At 42.2% G+C, this 18,741-nt stretch overlaps 1 protein-coding gene across 1 annotated transcript in view; it reads right to left on the bottom strand.

Annotated features, from left to right (window-relative positions):
* The window catches only part of si:ch211-198n5.11 (methylcrotonoyl-coenzyme A carboxylase 2), a 70,415-nt gene that overhangs the window by 3,073 nt on the left and 48,601 nt on the right, over nt 1–18,741 (bottom strand). Inside the window, exons 9-12 of the mRNA XM_041208503.1 lie at nt 11,803–11,959; nt 9,212–9,334; nt 7,309–7,451; nt 1,904–1,985 (exon numbers count right to left, since the gene is read on the bottom strand). Coding sequence (XP_041064437.1) covers nt 1,904–1,985; nt 7,309–7,451; nt 9,212–9,334; nt 11,803–11,959 — 505 coding nt within the window. The remainder of the gene's footprint in view (nt 1–1,903; nt 1,986–7,308; nt 7,452–9,211; nt 9,335–11,802; nt 11,960–18,741) is intronic.

Genomic DNA, 18,741 nt, shown 5'->3' with positions numbered 1-18,741 from the left:
AGTGAAGGCAGGATCTTAGGGGATGTGGAATTCAAAAGTGGAAGCAATATGGTTGTGGAGAAGGTCAGCAGAAATATCAAAGTCATAATCCGGAAAGAAAAGTAAGAATCTGGAAACATTTTTTTTGGCGGGGTGGGGGGCACATCTCAGTGCTTATTTGTTTCCTTTTTAAACATCTTATTCATTTTGCATCCATGAAACATGAGTGAACTAGGACACTCACTCAATGCCTAAATAGGTGGGCTTTTACCCTGGATGATGCTAATTCATGTAGTCCAGTAAAAATCAAGTTAAAGCTCTGTTCTGAGCACAGATAGTAGATCTAAAACAGTGGTTCTCAAAACTTGTTTGAATGAAGGAACCCTTTTCAAATGGACATGTAATCACACAGCCCCACAAAACTAAATTATAATGCTATACAACACTTATAATACAAGAGTGCTGCATGCAAAGAGTATTTTAATAATGCTTTTAAGAAAACAGGTATGATCTTACAGATATCTGAGAGATGGATGTGCCAGTTTCTCACTACAGAGTTTGTCTATCCTTGGCAGAAGCACAGAGAGAGCAGAGCATGGAGAGAACATTAGTCACTGGGGAAGCACAGCACAGTCAGAGCAGGGGCATGGGCAAACAAAGCCTGGAAAGGGCGGGAGGGCAGAGTATGGAGAGTGCAAAGCAGGGAGAAAGCACTAGGGAGCAAATGGAGAGCAGCAGGACTATGACAGCAGAGAAAGTAGGAAGCTGCCAAGGGAAATGAGTACGCAGAGAGCAGGAACATGGAGAGAGCTGGAGCATGCAGAAAGCAGCAACACAGAGGGTATTGTGCTTGTGGAGAACAGTAGGGGAGCAGGGACAAAGGAGGAGCTCCAGGGAACAGAACATGCCTCCAGCCTCTGCTCATTCACATTTTCTTGACCACAGCACTCTGGGCAGTCACCCGCATCGCCCACCTGTAAGGATGGTTGTGCATGTTGGACTACATGGAAAGTCTGGTGCCAGTTTGACAGCCACTGATTGAAACAAAAGAAAAGCAATATTGCTACAAATGGCTCCCACTGCTTCTGAATAAGGCAGGGGGAAAAAAATCAGCTCCTGGGTAAGTGCACATATGGGTGTTAGGCAAGAGGATCAGACTCAACTTTGATACTTCTCATGGTTGAAAAACTTGACGACTTGCACTATCTTGGCTGACATATAATGAATGGCTATTTGTATGCAGGAAGGCTGCTAGTACCCATGGTATCATACCCAAGCATAACTCAGTGCCTTCAGAATAGAGGAGGAAACAAAGTCAGTACACATTTTGTAAAATTCCACATTGATTTCTTCCCAAAAAGAGAGTGCAAAAAGAGATTTACTCCAGTTCATTGGTATATATTTTTACATCTGTGACATGGATGAAGTTACATTAGAATGAAAAAATTCAGTTTAGAAAAATGGTCTCTAAAGGAAAGCATCTCAGCAGACACTATCTTAATAAAGACTCATATGTACAGATTTGAGATCAGGAATTATTAACCAGGCATCTTTTGGCCTTTGGAAACTGTTATGTATGAGGACTGTACCCCATTTTATTACTTGGTGCTTACAAATAAAGCCACAGTAAAAAATTACTTCTAGGATGAGATATACAGAGGATCCTAGCACCCATGGAAATGTATCAGGAATAGGAAGGAAAGAACTGGGGAAAAATTGTAAAGAAATAAAAACAGTCATTTGGTAGTACTTCTCATGAAGTATAAATTGTGGTTCCCTTTACTTTTGCCATTCTTGCAAATTGTCCTGATGAGTGCAAAACGAAAAGCTTCGACAACATGTCCTTTTTCAGCAATATTCAAGAAATAAACACTTAATTGGACAAATGTAATGCAAAGTACAGTGAATTGAAATGTGAGTTTACCATCCGAGTGTCCTTAGGCAGTATAACACCATCATCCCAAACCCTGGAAGAGGAATGAAAAGCAGAGCTCTCATTCGCCAGCCTAAAGAGAAAAAGGTTTTGGTTTATAACTGCACAAGCATTTAAATCATGAGTTTCTATATTAATTTGAGCACAGTGTAGCGGGAATATTTTTATTGCATCTATTGAGGGTTGAACTACTATTTCTAAAATGTATAAATGCAACAGAAGATTATATCTTTCTTTTTTCTATTAACTTGCAACCAACAGATGTTCCTCGTAGTTCAGTAATTAAAACTATTTACATGAAACTAAAATAAGGTTTGTTGATCGCATTAAATTTAGTTGACTAATATTAAAATTGTAAGACTAGTTTGTTAACATGTAATTGTGAAATCTGTCTGCTATTGTTTTTGATGATAAAATGTATTGACGAATTGAATTCATCAATAAATTTTCAGGTTCCACTGACATTGTGTAAACCTAATGAACCATTTTTTGTTTGACACATTCATAAAGAATTTATCAAAAAACTGGCAATTAACTCTTGATGTTAGCTTTAGGATAAAACAATTAGGTTCCCTTGATGAATTAGTAAGTTTATCCAGTGACCAGCTGTAATAGACACTGTTGGGCCTCCTGTTTTATCACTGCTCTGTACGGTGCTAGTTGATCAACTATATCAATGGTAAGAGCACAGTAATAATAAAATATTAAAATATAGTAGGCCATTTGGTCCATCAAATCAGTGCTGTCTCTTCCAAAGTGCCACACCCACACTTCTTTCCCATATCCCTGCAATTTTTTCTCCTTCAATTGTGTATCTAATTTCCTTATGAAAGCTACCATTTAATATGTATCCATCATCCTAGCAAGCAATGCATTCCAAATCCTTATCTCTCATTGCATAAAAAGGTTTTTTCTTCATGTCACCTCTGGTTTCTTTACCAATCACCTTAAGTCTGTACCCTCTGGTTATTGTCAGCTACTGGAAACTTTTTCTTTATTTATCCAAATCCTTCGTGATTTTAAACAATTCTACCAAATATCCTCTTAGCAGTCTCTGGTCTAAAGAGTAGAACAACCCAGCTTCTCCAGATTATTCACACAAGTGCAATCCCTCATCCCTGGAATATTCAACTAAATTTCTTTCCTCTCCAAAGCCTTCACATCTTTCCTAAAGTGTGGTGCCTCAAACAGGACATAATACTCCAGTTGGGGCCAAAATAATGTTTTATGTATGTTTAGCATGGCCTCCTGGTTTTTATATTCTATGTCTATTTATTTATTTTTCTTTATTCATTGTTCGCTCATGGGATGTGGGTGTCACTGGCTGGGCCAGCATTTACTGCCTATCCCTAATTGCCCTTGAGAAAGTGGTGGTGAGCTGCCTCCTTGAACTGCTGCCGTCCATGCGGTGTAGGTACACCCATAGTGCTGTTAGGGAGTTCCAGGATTGTTGACCAGGAGACAAAGTGGAAACCCTGCAGACAAACTTTGCAAATTTGAATCAGGGGTCAATGCCAGGAATCAAGCCCCAAAAACTGTGCAAGATCAAAGGCCTCACACAAGGTCATGGTCAGGGAATGTATCTTCAAATCTCAAATCCCATCAACTGCACCACTAATCTGAAGAAGAAATATTCACTTGCTTTCACACTTGCAACCACCAGCTCATATTGACACTGTGCATTCTTCAGAGGATAGCTCAAGAGGTGGGATATGCATGTGGTGAGAGTGGCCTGCAGCCAGGTCAGGGACAAGGGTATCACAGGTGGCAACAAATGAGGTTGCATAGCTGTGCTGCTGCGGTGCAGAAGATTCAGAAGAAAACTTTGATGGGGTGGCCTACAGAAAAACTTTGATGGGTACGCACAATGAAATGCTTGGTGCATAGAGAAGGCTGCCAGAAATCCTGTGGTCAATGTCAAGGGGTATGGAGGACTCCGGATCAACTTGGCACAGGAGTTTGTGCATAGCTTGGAAGTGGTGGTCAACTTCATTATGTAGCAGCTTGTAGACCCAACCATGATGCAGCATCTGATGTCTCAGATTTCATTGCAGCACAAGCAGAAGCCAACCAATGTGGGGGTACTGTCATGGAAGGCCAGCCTGAAGTCTTGCAAGCTAAGCTTACTGCCATGCAAGCTCAGACTGCTGCCAGCCTAGCTGTGAATGCCAGTTTTCAAAGGGGCTTCCATCCTCCAATGCATTGCTAGGGTTGCTGCGGTGCCACCTAGGGGAGTACAAACCTGCTGTCCTCCCACCTTCCATCTGCCAGTGCCCTTGCTGTTGCCTGTCAGCAAATCAACTCAGGCTGCTGCCACCCATACCTAGATGGCGCAGTCTGAATCTGGGCCTTACTGAAAGTCAGTAGCTTTCCAACAGCCATGCAGCAGTCACTGGGGTGACAATTCATAAGAGCACTAGGACAGGCAAAGTTGCATATAAGACAGGCAGCAAGGGAATACACAAGGGGTATTAGTGTGCAATGTGATCTGCATGATACTCAGAGTGTCACACATCTGTTGGCCATTGAGGGAGTAGAATTCCTTTCAGCTACAAAAATCTCAGAGCTGATATGCAGTGTCCACAAAGTGTCATATGCACTGTCAACGACACCTTCACTCCAGGGAAGCCTACAATCCCCATGAAGTCACATGCTTGCTCTGCCTGGCAAAAGAGAATGAGATGTATTCATTCTTGATATACTGAGTCTCAATGGTCTCCCTCTAGAACAGTTCTGCTCCAGCCTGGAAGGAGCCTGACGCATAAAATTTCATGGCCACAGTCACTGGCAATGGCCTCCTTGCCCTGCTCTGAAGCTGCAGTTATGGTCGCAGCAGGTGGAAGATTTCAATGAAGATACCCTTAGTGAAGTAGAAATGTCGGACTGTTCCTTGTTGAGCAGCAGGTAGGAGAATTGCCCCCTGAACACCCTGGGTGTAGTTGGCCTCCTGCTGAGAGTCCTTCTCCCCATCCATGTCCTCCTTTATACGGTAGTTTGTCCTGCTCTGTGTCACCTCTGCTCATTCTCCTAGATATGCTATAGGCCAAGGAAATGCATACTACTGCATCCATGTCTGGGGGCAAGTAGTCTTTGCAGAATTCTTGAAGTCAGGACAAAGTCCTATAAGCACATGCCACACCACCCCCTGTAGGCTTCAGAAACAAAACACTTCTACAATTGTAGCAACAGCCAGAAGAAAACAACCAGCATCTAATCTGTAGGTAGTTGATGATCACTCTAAACAGTGTTAGTGGGGACCCTTCTTGCTGCTGAATGTGTGCTCAGCTGTGCAAGGTTAAAAGTGGGTTTTAGATGAAGTGTTTAGCTCCAAAATGACACCACTGTCTGGCTGATAGGTAGCAGTAGGGGCACCGGTGGAATGGCAGAGGTGAGTGGACAAGTGCTTCTTACTTAGAGAATACAACAGTGCCATGGAGGCACTGCCATTCCCTCAGGCAGTGAGTGATCTGCTGGAGGACAGATTGCTCGACTGCTGTGAAGGTCTGCTAGCCCCTTTAGCTACTGTAATCAACAGCCATGATGACAGAAATCTGTTCGCATGGCAGCAAGCTGACTTTTCATCACAGTAGTCTGAGCTTCCACTGCAACGCTCAGACGTTAAATGGTTGCTTCTTATGCTGCAATGGAAGCAGAGATATTGGTCCTAATGTTACATTAGGTTGTGTCAACAAATGTTCTCATGGAGCTAGCCACCACTTCTATGTTGAAGATGGTTTGGTCCAAGCAGTGCAAAAAAATCCCATGTTCCATTTGAGGAGCTGGAGGAAAAGTGGAGTTGAAGTCAAAGATCATCCTTGGTAACTCATTAAGTGCAGATCGCACCTTGATGTTATCTTTTAAATTACATGCAGTATCAGTATCTGAGTTGTAGCTGTGATTGTTAAATCAAAAGACAGTGTGTCTTCATCATCACTCTCTTCTTGGTGTCCTTCACTGCCTGATCAGAATGCACTTCTTGGGTTAACTGAGAGAGACACAAAGATAAAGTTGTGATGTGTTGCGGGAGGTGGCGATGAAAGGAGGGGTAGTAAAAGGTACAGAATTACACTACTTGTAGCTTTTAAATCAGAAAGGTGTGTGAGATGAGGGAGAAATGGGATGTGAGGAGGAGGGTTATGTATTGTCAATAGTTTCAGTTACACCTCTAGTCATGGCTGTACCAATCACAGCCAGCACCAACTCCTCTATGGGAATCTGGGCCTGCAGGTGTACCTGGCCCCCCCATCCAGTTATCTCCTGTGTTTCTAGTAGTGCGCCTCCTTGTCCTACAAGAGAGGGAATTGCATCCGTGAGTGTTGTACAATCTGTTTTTGTGGTGTGACTGTTATGGTTGAATAGTTGGCAGTGCATCCAAGTGTAGGCAGCGAATAGTAATAATCTTGAACTCACTGCCTACGAGAGTGGTGGAAGCATGGATGATTAACAATTTCGAAGGAAATTGGATGGGTACTTGAGAGCAATAAACTTGCAAAGCTGTGGGGATAGAGCAGGGGAATGCGACTGACTTACTGACTTGATTGTTCTACACTGAGGTGGAATGGGTTTGATGGTCTGAACGGCTTCCTTCTGTGCAGTAATGATTCTATGAGGCATGCATTAAGGCTAAGTATGTGAGGGTGCAGTGCAGTGTATGAATGTTAGGTGTGAGTCCTGATTAATCAACACTGTTGGAGATGAATGATGGGTGAATTGAACACTGTCTGAGGCTAGTGGTGCAGCTGGTAGAATATGGTCTTTTTGAAGATGCATCCACTGACCACTTATGTGAGAACCACTTTTTATGGTAATGCATCCAAGTCCACAGGGTTCGACTCCAAGCATTGGCCTCCATGGTTATCTGTGCCTTTTGCGCATGTGCCTAGAGGACCTTTTTGCCCCTTTCCACCAAGGCCTCCAGTGCATCTGGAAACAGTGGAGCACATAATCTCCCTTGTTGTGCTGTTACTCAATGCTTCCCAGGTCAGAGTCACTTCCAACATGACAACTCACCTGCTCCAGCCACAGACTCTGATCTTTTTCAGAGGTCCTGGCTAGCTTTGAGTGATGTTAGACATTCACGATGTTGGCTCCCTGCTAAAGGGTTTAGCCAATCAACAGCAAGCTTAAGTCTGTCTGAATGCTGAAATCATTGGAATGAGCAGGCAATATGAAAGTGATGTGCTGCCTACACTGGCTACTGATTAATTGCATATCACAATTCCCCACCAGTTTTCAACGGTTAGCAAATTTAGCCCCAATGTGTTATTTACATACAAGTAACACTTAATTATTTTCTATTCATATCAGCTTTCCAGTAAAAATACCAGTCACAGCAATTTCATCCTCTTGATGACTAAGGAATCATTCTTTCTTTACTCAAACAGCACAATACTAACGTTTCTTTCATGATCTTCAGCTGTGCCTTGTCTTGGATTTCTCCATCAGCTTCCTGGATCTCTGGGCAGTAATTTGGACCAACTAGTCCAATCCTGGCATTGGGCCATAGAAAAAGGAAGTTCGGATCAAATGATCTACCACACTGAAACATAAATAAACTTCACTTAAACATTATCCACATGTGTCCAAGTGTACATAATGTGCAACAATTAGCTGATGGCCACCAGTACCATTTTCTCAATTGTAACTTTCCATTTGTTAACCTTCAAGTTACGTTTCCACAAATGAAGTTGTAAAGCAAAAAGATCTTTCTTTTGTGTGGAACCCTAAGGCAGATAAAATAACATTGGGAAATTTTTAGCATTGAAATAATTACCTGAAGTTTCTGCAGGGATTCTCTCAGCCAACTGTTTCAGCAGAACCTATAGAGAATTGGCATAAATGATCATTTACACCATTTCTCCTGGGTTTCCACTGAATTTACAGTGGGAGATTGGGAGAACCCTAGTGGAAATTTTGTGTAAATATATTTAGCAATGAGAATTAGCCAAGGCACTTGGAAGCCCTTTTAAAATATCCCAGTGTATATGGATGCTACAGTTGTGTTTCACATTACAGTCATTGTAACATGAATATTGTAGCTTCTATTATAACCTCCTAATTTGAGGTGCACCAGTGGAAAAATGCCAGTCAAAGGCTGATGGATCCACCCTCAAGATGGAAGGAAAATCCACTGGGGATATCAATGGACAATGTTTCCCATACTGATAAGAATAAGATCATTATCTCATCAGAGTGAGGGATTGCACATGTAAGTGCACATTTCATCACTTTATGGCATCATGTGGTGGCACTCCAATATGCTGCATCAACTACCCTCTCTCCAATCTAACACTGCTAACTCTATGAATTGCTCAATAGATAAGGATGCCAAGAGGAGAGGAGGGTGAGCAACATGGTTAGTGAGAAAACAGGAAAAAAAATAAGAGACTTCACCTCAGCAGGTCTGAAAATGTTACAACTGAAAATTATGGTGCCAAATACATTCACTGGATATATCACTACATGGTGTGGCAAGTAAGCAGCCTGGCACCACTACTTGTGTACTGTGGTACAGTTCCAGTGGTACCAGGTTCACAAGCACAAAACCAGCACAAGTAGGAATAAGCATCTAGTTTTATTTTGGATGTATTGTAGTACTGGGGCCAGAAAGGGAAGTTGGGTGTCAGTGGCATACTGGGAATGTTGATTTCCTCTTTGGGACTCTACTGCCCTCTTTATATGGCCACCTGCCTCTAAAAAAAAATTCACTAGTTTGCAGGATCCTGCTAGACCTTTTCCTGTAAACCAGTGATTTCTGATCCAGAACAACGGATGTGTTATAGTAGGACAAGAACAGCAGACAGAAATTTCACCTCATTGTTACTCTTCCCAGAAGTGAAAATTCTTTCCCTGTAAAGGACCACCAAAAGAGAGGCATTACAGGCAAGCCCAATCTATTTGTCTGACATAAATATGTGCGCACTTACTAGCAGGAGTCACTGAATAGAAATCGGGAGCAAGGGCTCATTTTTATCCTCCTAGCTTTGGGCAACTGAAGTCAACTCAATCATTCCTACCCTCACCAAAGAGCAGCTAACTGAGTGTAGATCAGGCATTGAAGCTAGGATCTTTCAGTATAGTACAGTTGAGCTGTGCATTATGCAATGCCTAACATCAGCTGAGCTACTGGGGTTCTAGCCTCTATCTGATCATGTAGAAACAGAATTAACGTATTAAACTAATTAGATTATGAAATGTCTGTGTTTCCACAAGATAAAACAATCCCCCCAAAAAAATTACTTTCAAACAATAATTATCTTCAACAGTACAAGGACAAACAATGACATTTCTAATATGTACCATAGGAAAACTTTCAGCACCATAGCAACCTCCTATTATAATGGTTATCTTGGGAACAGTGGCACATGCCACAGTTGATATCATGGAGCCTTGAGCCTTAAGTTGATTTGTAACGTCTTCAGCCTACAAAGAAAACCATAAGGAGATTTGCAGAATTATATAGTGCACATGAATCAACAACATTCTTAAAATGGAAAACACTATGTTTCAATGATTATAATTCTTCCTGAGCCTCCATTTGTACATCAAGAACATGTATATTTTCATTACTATGAATAGGTTGGAATCCTTCATCAGTTTAAACACCTCAACTCAAAGGAAAACAAGCTTTGAAATTGTGATAAAAATGCTTCTATCCTCTACACAAAGTTGATGCTTGAAACATAGCCATTCATTACTTACATTAAATGCTACCACCAGTGATTAACCAGCACAGGTTTCAGACTGACCAGAAGCTCAGAATCAGAAGTTGCTGGTCACAGAGCTGTCCATCAAAAGGTCTAGAAAAAACATAACGGCCTTCCCCCTTTCTGACCCAAGATTTCACCTCTGACACAACGGCCAATCCCCAACAGATCTCTAGGCCATTAATCACATAAAATTCTCAAACTTAATGGGGTGAATGTCTCTTTTGACTCTTTGATTTGCACCATATTTTCTGAATGCTCTGAAAGTCAGGTCCCCATTACGCCCAATGGCAGTTATCAAACCATGCAATCCAAATCTTTTCCCAAATCTGCTGTTGTGTTGAGATGGGAGAATTAGATTGTAGTGTTTATTCTATGAATTTGCAGAAACAGGCCTAAATCTACCTGGGCTAAGGAGGGGAACAAAATCAACCACTATTTCCATTCCTGTGCGTGTATATATAAATATATAGGCTTCTCCTGTGAGGTCCTCTGAAATCCCCTTCTTGTGACCGCTGTGCAAATTGGTGAGGCTTTCTTTGGTACTAGCCTGCAGCTTCCTGCTGTCCAAACATATGATCCCGCCCACTAGCCAACTGCTGTTCTCGGCCCATTTCACTGCCGAGGTTAGGAACCTTTAGTGTTTGTCCCTTGCCTGACCGCATGGAATCCCACCCCCAGTTAAAATTTTCCATATACTGATGCTTGCTGGAAAGTGCAAGTGTGAGCAGCATCTTGTTCATATGTGATACATTCCACTGTTGAATAGAGTGCTATCGTGCACTCTCTGGGGATACTGATTAACACTGAAGAAGTGTTACTGCTACACAGGAATTCATAGCTAAGAAAATAACCATAATTCTGTGTGAGCCATGTTCAACAAGAAAGAATATGATAAATATTCTAAAAGGATTTACCTTTAGTCCCTCCTATTTCTCATCTACATGTCGCTCAGTCACACCATCTGAAGGTATAGTGCTAGTTTTCACGTACGCTGATGACACTCAGCTTTACTTCACTACCACTGTTGCTAAATTATCAGATTGTTTGTCTGACGTCCAGTAATGGCAAGTAGAAATTTTCTCCAATTAAATATCAGAAAGACTGAAGCCATTCTTTCTGGTCCCTGCTCCAAACTCCATTTCCTAAATATCGACTTCAGCCCTCTCCCTAGCAACAGACTGAAATTAAGTCAGTCTGTTCGCAATCTTGGTGTCACATTTGATCCTGAAATGATCTTCCGACTTCATATTTGTGCCACCACTAAGACTGGCTATTTTCACCTCCATAACATTGATTGACTTCGCCCATCTTAGCTCATCTGCTGCTGAAATCCTCATTCATGTCTTCATTACCTCTAGACTTGACTGTACCAATGCACTCCTTGCTGATCTCATTCTATGCTCTATAAACCTGAGGTCACCTAAACCTCTGCTGCCTGTATCTTAACTCGAGGTAAGTCCTGTTCCCCTACCACCCTGTGCTCACCGATCTACATTGGCTCAGAGTCAAGCAATATCTTGACTTTAAAATTATCATTCTTGTTTTCAAACCCCACCATGGTCTTGCCCCTCCCTATCTCTGTTATCACCTCCAGCCCCACAGTCCTCCGAGATATCAGCGCTCCTCTAATTCTGGCCTCATTCCCAATTATAATTGCTCCACCATTGGTGACTGTGCCTTCAGTTACCTAGACCTCAAGTTCTGGATTTACCTCCCTACACCTCTCTGCCTATCTACCTCAATTTCCTGCTTAAAGTCACTCTTTGAAAACCTACCTCTCTGACAAAGCTTTTGATCATCTGACCTAACAGTGACACATTTTTGATACTTTGCCCAAGTGCTAACATTCAATCGAGAGTATAGACGGTAGATTGTCAGATTATTCAACTGTGGAAGGAACCTCACATATCTACACGAGTTCAATTTCCAGCAGGAATCCCTGAACAGCAATTCAGATGAGAAAACTCTATCCAGTCCAGAGACCAATTCTAGTGTTTTAATACCATCCTACCTGAGATTAGCTAAGTCACTACAAACCAATGATCAATCTGGGCTTTCTTGTCTGTATGGTTCAATTCTACACTGGGTTGTTCATTTGAGTTACTGGAGCACATTATTTAGGATTTAATTCAGTGACAAAATTGAACTACAGTACTGTTCCATCAAACGTCTCTCTATTACCTTGGATATTGTTCCTGCCATGGTTACATTTGGTCTTGTGTTTTGAAGAAATATGATAGGAATGTCTCTCTGGTCACAAAGCTGCACAAAATGGCTGCCTTTTAGTGAGGCATTATGAGTGAGTTCTCCATTGTTAGCCACAATTCCAACAAGATGACTGAAAAGAAAAAAGTTAGCAACTGTATTCACAGCTTATTGTCATAACATGTACAAGTAACCAGTATAATTAGTAGGTTGTAAAAATATTGAAATTAATTTGTGACATAATTACACAGAACAAAAATATTCAGTAATATAGTACTTCTTCATATGCATTATTAGCTGATTTCTTTCCTCCTACTCAATATAATCTCATAGTCTCCCCATCTATCCTGCAAGCTGTCTCTTTCTTAGCTGTGATTCAATGTGTGGCAGCACTGTCCCGATGTGGCTATTATTCATGCATGTCCCTATTGAGTATAGCAACTTATTTCACTGTGTAATTCATCGGAAGGAAGTAATGCCCACACAAATATTTTCCAGTCAGCATCACTATACATCAATCAGGAGTGGAACCCTGGTGACTTTTCTCCCCCTTTTAGACCAAATGTGTTCAGGGCCTCAACCTGTCACCAGCTGAGATCAGTTAACTCAGTACAGACTGATGAAGGATCAAAGCTCTGGACTGTGTGTGGTTTAGTAACATACCATGCAGTACTCATTCTTCTCCCAGAATAGGATTCCTAGAAGGATCTCTATCAAGAAATAACAATGCCAAAAGGCCCATAACGGTATAGAATGTACTACAGCAATCACAAAAATTCTAAATTCTTTAAGCTCACAAAACCCAAGTTATGGTAAGGAAAACGTCTCCAAAAGCTCTGTACAGCTTTACTTGAGAGCAGATGAAAATTAGAGCACAGATCTAATCCAGCTCTTTTGTTTATCCAAAATTGACTTCCTACCAGTATATATGGATCCATTTATTGCTTTTTATATAATTTTCCACATTGAATTAATATCACATTACTATATTGGAATTAATACCTGACCCATTACAAGGTTGTGCACTCATCTGATCAAACTATTTTGAAAGATTGAATCAGAATTCACAGAATCACAGAACTGTTACAGTGTAGAAGGAGGCCATTCAGCCCTTTGTGTCTGCACCGGCTCTCTGAGCATTTTAACTTAATGCCAATCTCCTACCTTTTCCCCGTAACCCTGCGCCTTGTTTCTATTTAGATAATCATCCAATGCCCTCTTGAATGCCTCAATGGAACCTGCCTCCACCGCACTTCCAGGCTGTGCATTCCAAACCCGAACTACTTGCTATGTGAAAAAGATTTTCTCACCTTGCATTTGCTTCTTTTGCAAAACACTTTAAAACTGTGCCCTCTGATTTTCGATCCATTTATGAGCAGGAACAGTTTCTCCTTATCTACTCTGTCCAGGCCCCTCATTATTTTGAAAACTTCTATCAAGTCTCCTCTCAGCCTTCTCTCCAAAGAAAACAGACCCAACTTCTCCAATCTTTCCTCATAACTGAAGTGTCTCAGCCCTGGAACCATTCTCGTAAAGCTCTTTTGCACTCTCTCCAATGGGTTCACATCCTTCCTACAGTGTGGCACCCAGAACTGTACACAATACTCCAGCTGAGGTCTAACCAGTGTCCTATATAAGTTCATCATAACCTCCCTGCTTTTCTACCCTATGCAACTATTAATGAAGCCTAGAATACTGTATGCTTTAGAAACAGCTCTTTCTATCTGTCCTACCTTTAATGACTTATGTACATAAACACCCAGGTCCCTCTGCTCCTGCACACTCTTTAGAATCGTATCCTTTATTTTATACTGTCTCTCCATATTCTTTGTACCAAAGTGTATCACCTCACACTTCTCCGCATTGAACTTCATCTGCCACCTAAACTGCCCACTCTACCAATGTGTCAATGTCCTTTTGAAGTTCTACACTGTCCTCACAGTTTAAAATTCTTCTAAGTTCTGTGTCATCCGCAAACTTTGAAATTGTCCCCTGCACACCAAGATCTAGATCATTTATATATATTAGGAAAAGCAAGGGTCCCAATACCGACCCCTGGGGAACTCCACTACAAACCTTCTTCCAGCCTGAAAAATACCCATTAACCATTAGTCTCCGTTTCCTATCCCTCAGCCAATTTTGTATCCATGTTGCTACTGTCCCTTTTATTCCATGACCTATAACTTTTCTCACAAGTCTGTTGTGTGGCACTGTATCAAATGTCTTTTGGTAGTCCATATGCACCACATCAACGGCCTTGCCCTCATTAACCATCTCTAATACCTCTTCAAAAATCTTCAGAAAACTAGTTAGACACAGTTTTTCTTTAACAAAGCCATGCTGACTCTTCCGAATCAATCCAAATTTTTCCATGCAACTATTAATTCTACCCTGAATAATTGTTTCTAGATGTTTCCCCACCACCAAAGTTAAACTGACTGGTCTGTCACTGATACTGATCGTAACAGCCTTTTCAATCTTTATTCTAAACGTTAGGAATAGAATAAACCTTAAACGTTACTAGATACTCGCCAGATACTCACCAGCTAGCTTCTTCTTCAACCAATCAAATTGCTTCTTCCCTGTGATGTCACAACGTGTTTTTTTTCACTCCCCTTTTGAAATCAGCACGCGCCGGTTCCGAGCAGCTAACAGGTCCACCTCTCCGACTGCTCTTCCCAAAGGTGAGTGATGTAGGCTGCGCTCCCCAGGCTGTATTTATTTCTCCCCGCTCCGTGTATCTCCCGCAGGTCTGCCTCCCTGACTGCTCTTCCTGAAGGTGAGCGATCAAATGGAGTTTAACCACTCAGCCATGACTACAGGGCCTTAAATTCTACCAGCTGCTGTGGTGGGATTTGAATCTGTGTCCCCAGAACATTAGCCCTGGGCCTCTGGATTATTAGTCCAGCAACATTACCACTTCAACACTGTCTACTCCCTTCACTGTCATGGATCAAGACAGCCCATGTAGACATTTCTTACATCATGCCTTGGCATAAAAATACTTCCGAATGTTTTTTTTTGAGATTAATGGATTTGTCTTAGATGATTTTTGGACTAAATACTTCATCCATTTTACTAGATTTTTTTGATGGGTATCTCTACATTATTATGCAAACAAATGATCAGCAATTAGCGACTGCATTTGCTACCAACGGCGGGCATGTGCAGTTGATTCTGTTGCTCCTTTGCGTCATAATCAGCGATGGTGTCAACAGTGCCAGGACCAAGATGGCGCCCCTCAAATAACTGCAGCTGTGTTTTCTCTCTGTTGGCAACAGTCAAAGCCATCCCTTTTTAAAAACTAGGCATGCGATTTTATGGAACTGTAATTTAAGCACAAAATTTAATAGCAGGTTTGAAGTCCAGTCATGAAATAAGGGATAAAAAACAAAAACAGAACTACCTGGAAAATCTCAGCAGGTCTGACAGCATCGGCGGAGAAGAAAAGAGTTGACGTTTTGAGTCCTCATGACCCTCCGACAGAGGACTCGAAACATCAACTCTTTTCTCTCCGCAGATGCTGCCAGACCTGCTGAGTTTTTCCAGGTAATTCTGTTTTTGTTTTGGATTTCCAGCATCCGCAGTTTTTTTGTTTTTATGAAATAAGGGATGTTTCACACAAAGTATTTTAATTGTTCTTCATCACTTATTATTGCTCGATTTGGCTTCCTGTGATGTCATGAAAATTCTGTGTAAGCAGGGTCTCCTTAGGATGAGTTTTAACCATGGAAGGTTGGGGTTCAGACTATCCTCTCTGACAGTCTCGACAATTTGATACATGGGCCAGAGATACGCACAGTATGCCAGGGCACTCTATTGTTGCTGAGTTTCGCTGGCTCAACATTAGAATTTGGAAGGATTCCTGCCCCTATCTGTAATTAATAAATGGATAGCTTTATTGTTCTTCACGTTTAACCTAAACTTCCAACCATATTCATTGCAGGCAGTGTGTTCATACAGTTATAAAAGCTTTACATGCATGCACAGAAGCATACTGGCAGCTGGGCGCAGTGGAATGATGTTATTGGCACCCATCTTGGCAGGAGTTACAGTGGTAATTAGCTCACCCAACAACTGAGCAAAATGATGCTACACATCAAGAATTAAGTTTTCACTAAATCATGTGGATCCTGAAACAAGGAAGCATGTTCACCTGTGTTCATTTTTGGGGAAGAGTCTAGGTATGCAAAAAAAAACTTTTACAGCTATTAAAGAAACTCTAGTAAAACACATCCATCCAAAAATATTGGATTTTGAAAATGCAAAATAGTGAGAAAAATACCACACAGATACACTAACTCGTGGGGTAGCTGTCATTAAATATAACAAAGGGATTCAAATCTACTGGCACCTTTATACCACTTAGATGTTATACTTTCAGAGGGTAAGCATCAATATAAAAGTATCTGTAGTGCTGAGTTGCATTTGAGAATCTATCCCCACAAAGAAAAAAATAACTGTCTTCTCATCTGGATGAGAATGGAATAAAGATCCCTCAATTGTGGCTACAGTCACATTAAATAAAGGATGCAACAGCAGGTTATCATGCTTTTTTAAAATTCATTCATGGAATGTGGGCATTGCTGGCTAGGCCAGCATTTATTGTGCATCCCTAATTGCTCTTGAGAAGGTGGGGGTGAGCTGCCCTCTTGTGGTGTAGGCATTGTAGGTACATCCACAGTGCTGTTAGGGAGGGAGTTCCAGGATTTTGACAAAGGGACAGTGAAGGAATGGCGATATATTTCCAAGTCAAGATGGTGAATGACTTGGAGAGGAACTACCAGATGGTGCCTAAGGAGCCTTGCTGAGTTCCTGCAGTGCATCTTGTAGATGGTACACACAGCTGCTGCCACTGTGCATCAGTGGTGGAAGGTGTGAACGTTTGTGGATGGGGTGCCAATTAAGCAGGCTGCTTTGGCCTGGATGGTGTCAAGCTCCTTGAGTGTTGTTGGAGCTGCAATCGTCCAAGCAAGTGGAGAGTATTCCATCTCACTCCTAACCTGTGCCTTGTAAATGGTGAGTTACTCATCACAGGATTCTTAGCCTCTGACCTGCTCTTGTAGCCACAGTATTTATATAGCTAGTCCAGTTCAGTTTATGGTCAATGGTAACCCCTAGGATGTTGATAGTGGGGGAATTCAGTGATAGTAATGCCATTGAATGTCAAGAGGCAATGGCTAGATTCTCTCGTGTTCTAGATGGTCATTACCTGGTACTTGTGTGGCGTGGATGTTACTTGCCATTTGTCAGCCCAAGTCTGGATATTGTCAAGGTCTTGCTGCATTTGGGCATGGACTGCTTCAGTTTCTGAGGAGTCGCGAATAGTGCTGAACATTGTGCAATCATCAGTGAACAACCCCACTTCTGACCTTACGACGGTTGGAAGGTCATTGATGAAGCAGCTGAAGATGGTTGGGTCTAGGACACTAACCTAAGGAATTCCTGCAGTGATGTCCTGGAACAGAGTTGATTGACCTCCAACAACCACAACCATCTTCCTTTGAGCTAGGTATGACTTGATTCCCATTAACTTCAGTTTTGCCAGGACTCCCTGATGCCACAATCGATCAAGCGCTGCCTTGATGACTCTCACCTCACGAGTACATCTCTTTTGTCCATGTTTGAACGAAGGCTGCAATGAGGTCAGGAGCTGAGTGACCCCGCCGGAACCCAAACTGAGCATCAGTGAGCAGGTTATTGCTAAGCAAGTGCTGCTTGATAGCACTGTTGGTGACCCCATCCATCACATTACTGATGATCGAGAGTAGACTGATGGAGCGGTAATTGGCTGGTTTGGATCTGTCCTGCTTTTTGCATACAGGACATACATGGGCAATTTTCCACATTGCCAGGTAGATGTCAGTGTTGTAGCTGTACTGGAAAAGCTTGGCTAGGTGGCGCAGCAAGTTCTGGAGCACAAGTCTTCAGTACTATTGCCGGAATATTGTCAGGGGCCATAGCCTTTGCATTATAAAGTGCCTTCAGCTTTTTCTTGATATCACGTGGCATGAATCAGACTGGCATCTGTGATGCTGGGGAGCTCTGTAGGAGGCCAAGATGGATCACCTAGTTGGCACTTCTGGCTGAATATTGTAGCAAATGCTTCAGCCTTACCTTTTGCATGGATGTGCTGGGATCCCCCATCATTGAGGATGGGGATATTTGTGGAGCCTCCTCCTCCAGTGAGTAGCTTAATTGTCCGTCACCATTCATGACTTGATGTGGCAGGACTGCAGAGCTTAGATCTGACTCGTTAGTTGTGGAATCGCTTAGCTCTGTCTAACTCTTGCTGCTTATGTTGCTTGGCACACAAACAGTCTTGTGTTATAGCTTCACCAGGCTGACACCTCATTTTTAGGTATGCCTGGTGCTGTTCCTGGCATGGCCTGCACTCTTCATTGAACCGGGGTTGATCCCCTGGCTTGGTGGCAATGATAGAGTGGGGCATATGCCGGGCCATCAGGTTACAGATTGTGGATGAGTGCAATTCTGCTGCTGCTGATGGCTATAGCGCCTCTTGGATGCCCAGTCTTGAGTTGCGCAGTCTGTTCAATATCCATCCCAATTAGCATGGTGGTAATGCCACAAAATATGATGGAGGGTATCCTCAATGTGAAGATGGGACTTTGTCTCCACAAGTTCTGTGCGGTGATCACTCCTACCAATACTATCATGGACAGATGTTTCTGCAAAAGGCAGGTTGGTGAGGACGAGGTCAAGTATGTTTTTCCCTCTTGTTGGTTCCCTCACCACCTGTCGCAGACCCTGTATAGCAGCTATGTTGTTTAGGACTCAGCCAGCTCGATCTGTCGTGGTGCTACCAAGCCACTCTTGGTGATGGATATTGAAGTCCCCCACCCAGAATAGATTCTGCGCCTTTACCATCCTCAGTGCTTCCTCCAAGTGGTGTTC

The sequence above is a fragment of the Carcharodon carcharias genome, chromosome 16, assembly GCF_017639515.1.
Source record: "Carcharodon carcharias isolate sCarCar2 chromosome 16, sCarCar2.pri, whole genome shotgun sequence".
Classification (NCBI taxonomy): domain Eukaryota; kingdom Metazoa; phylum Chordata; class Chondrichthyes; order Lamniformes; family Lamnidae; genus Carcharodon; species Carcharodon carcharias.
Note: the sequence above shows the minus strand (reverse complement) of the source record. Positions and strands in the feature narration are given on the sequence as shown.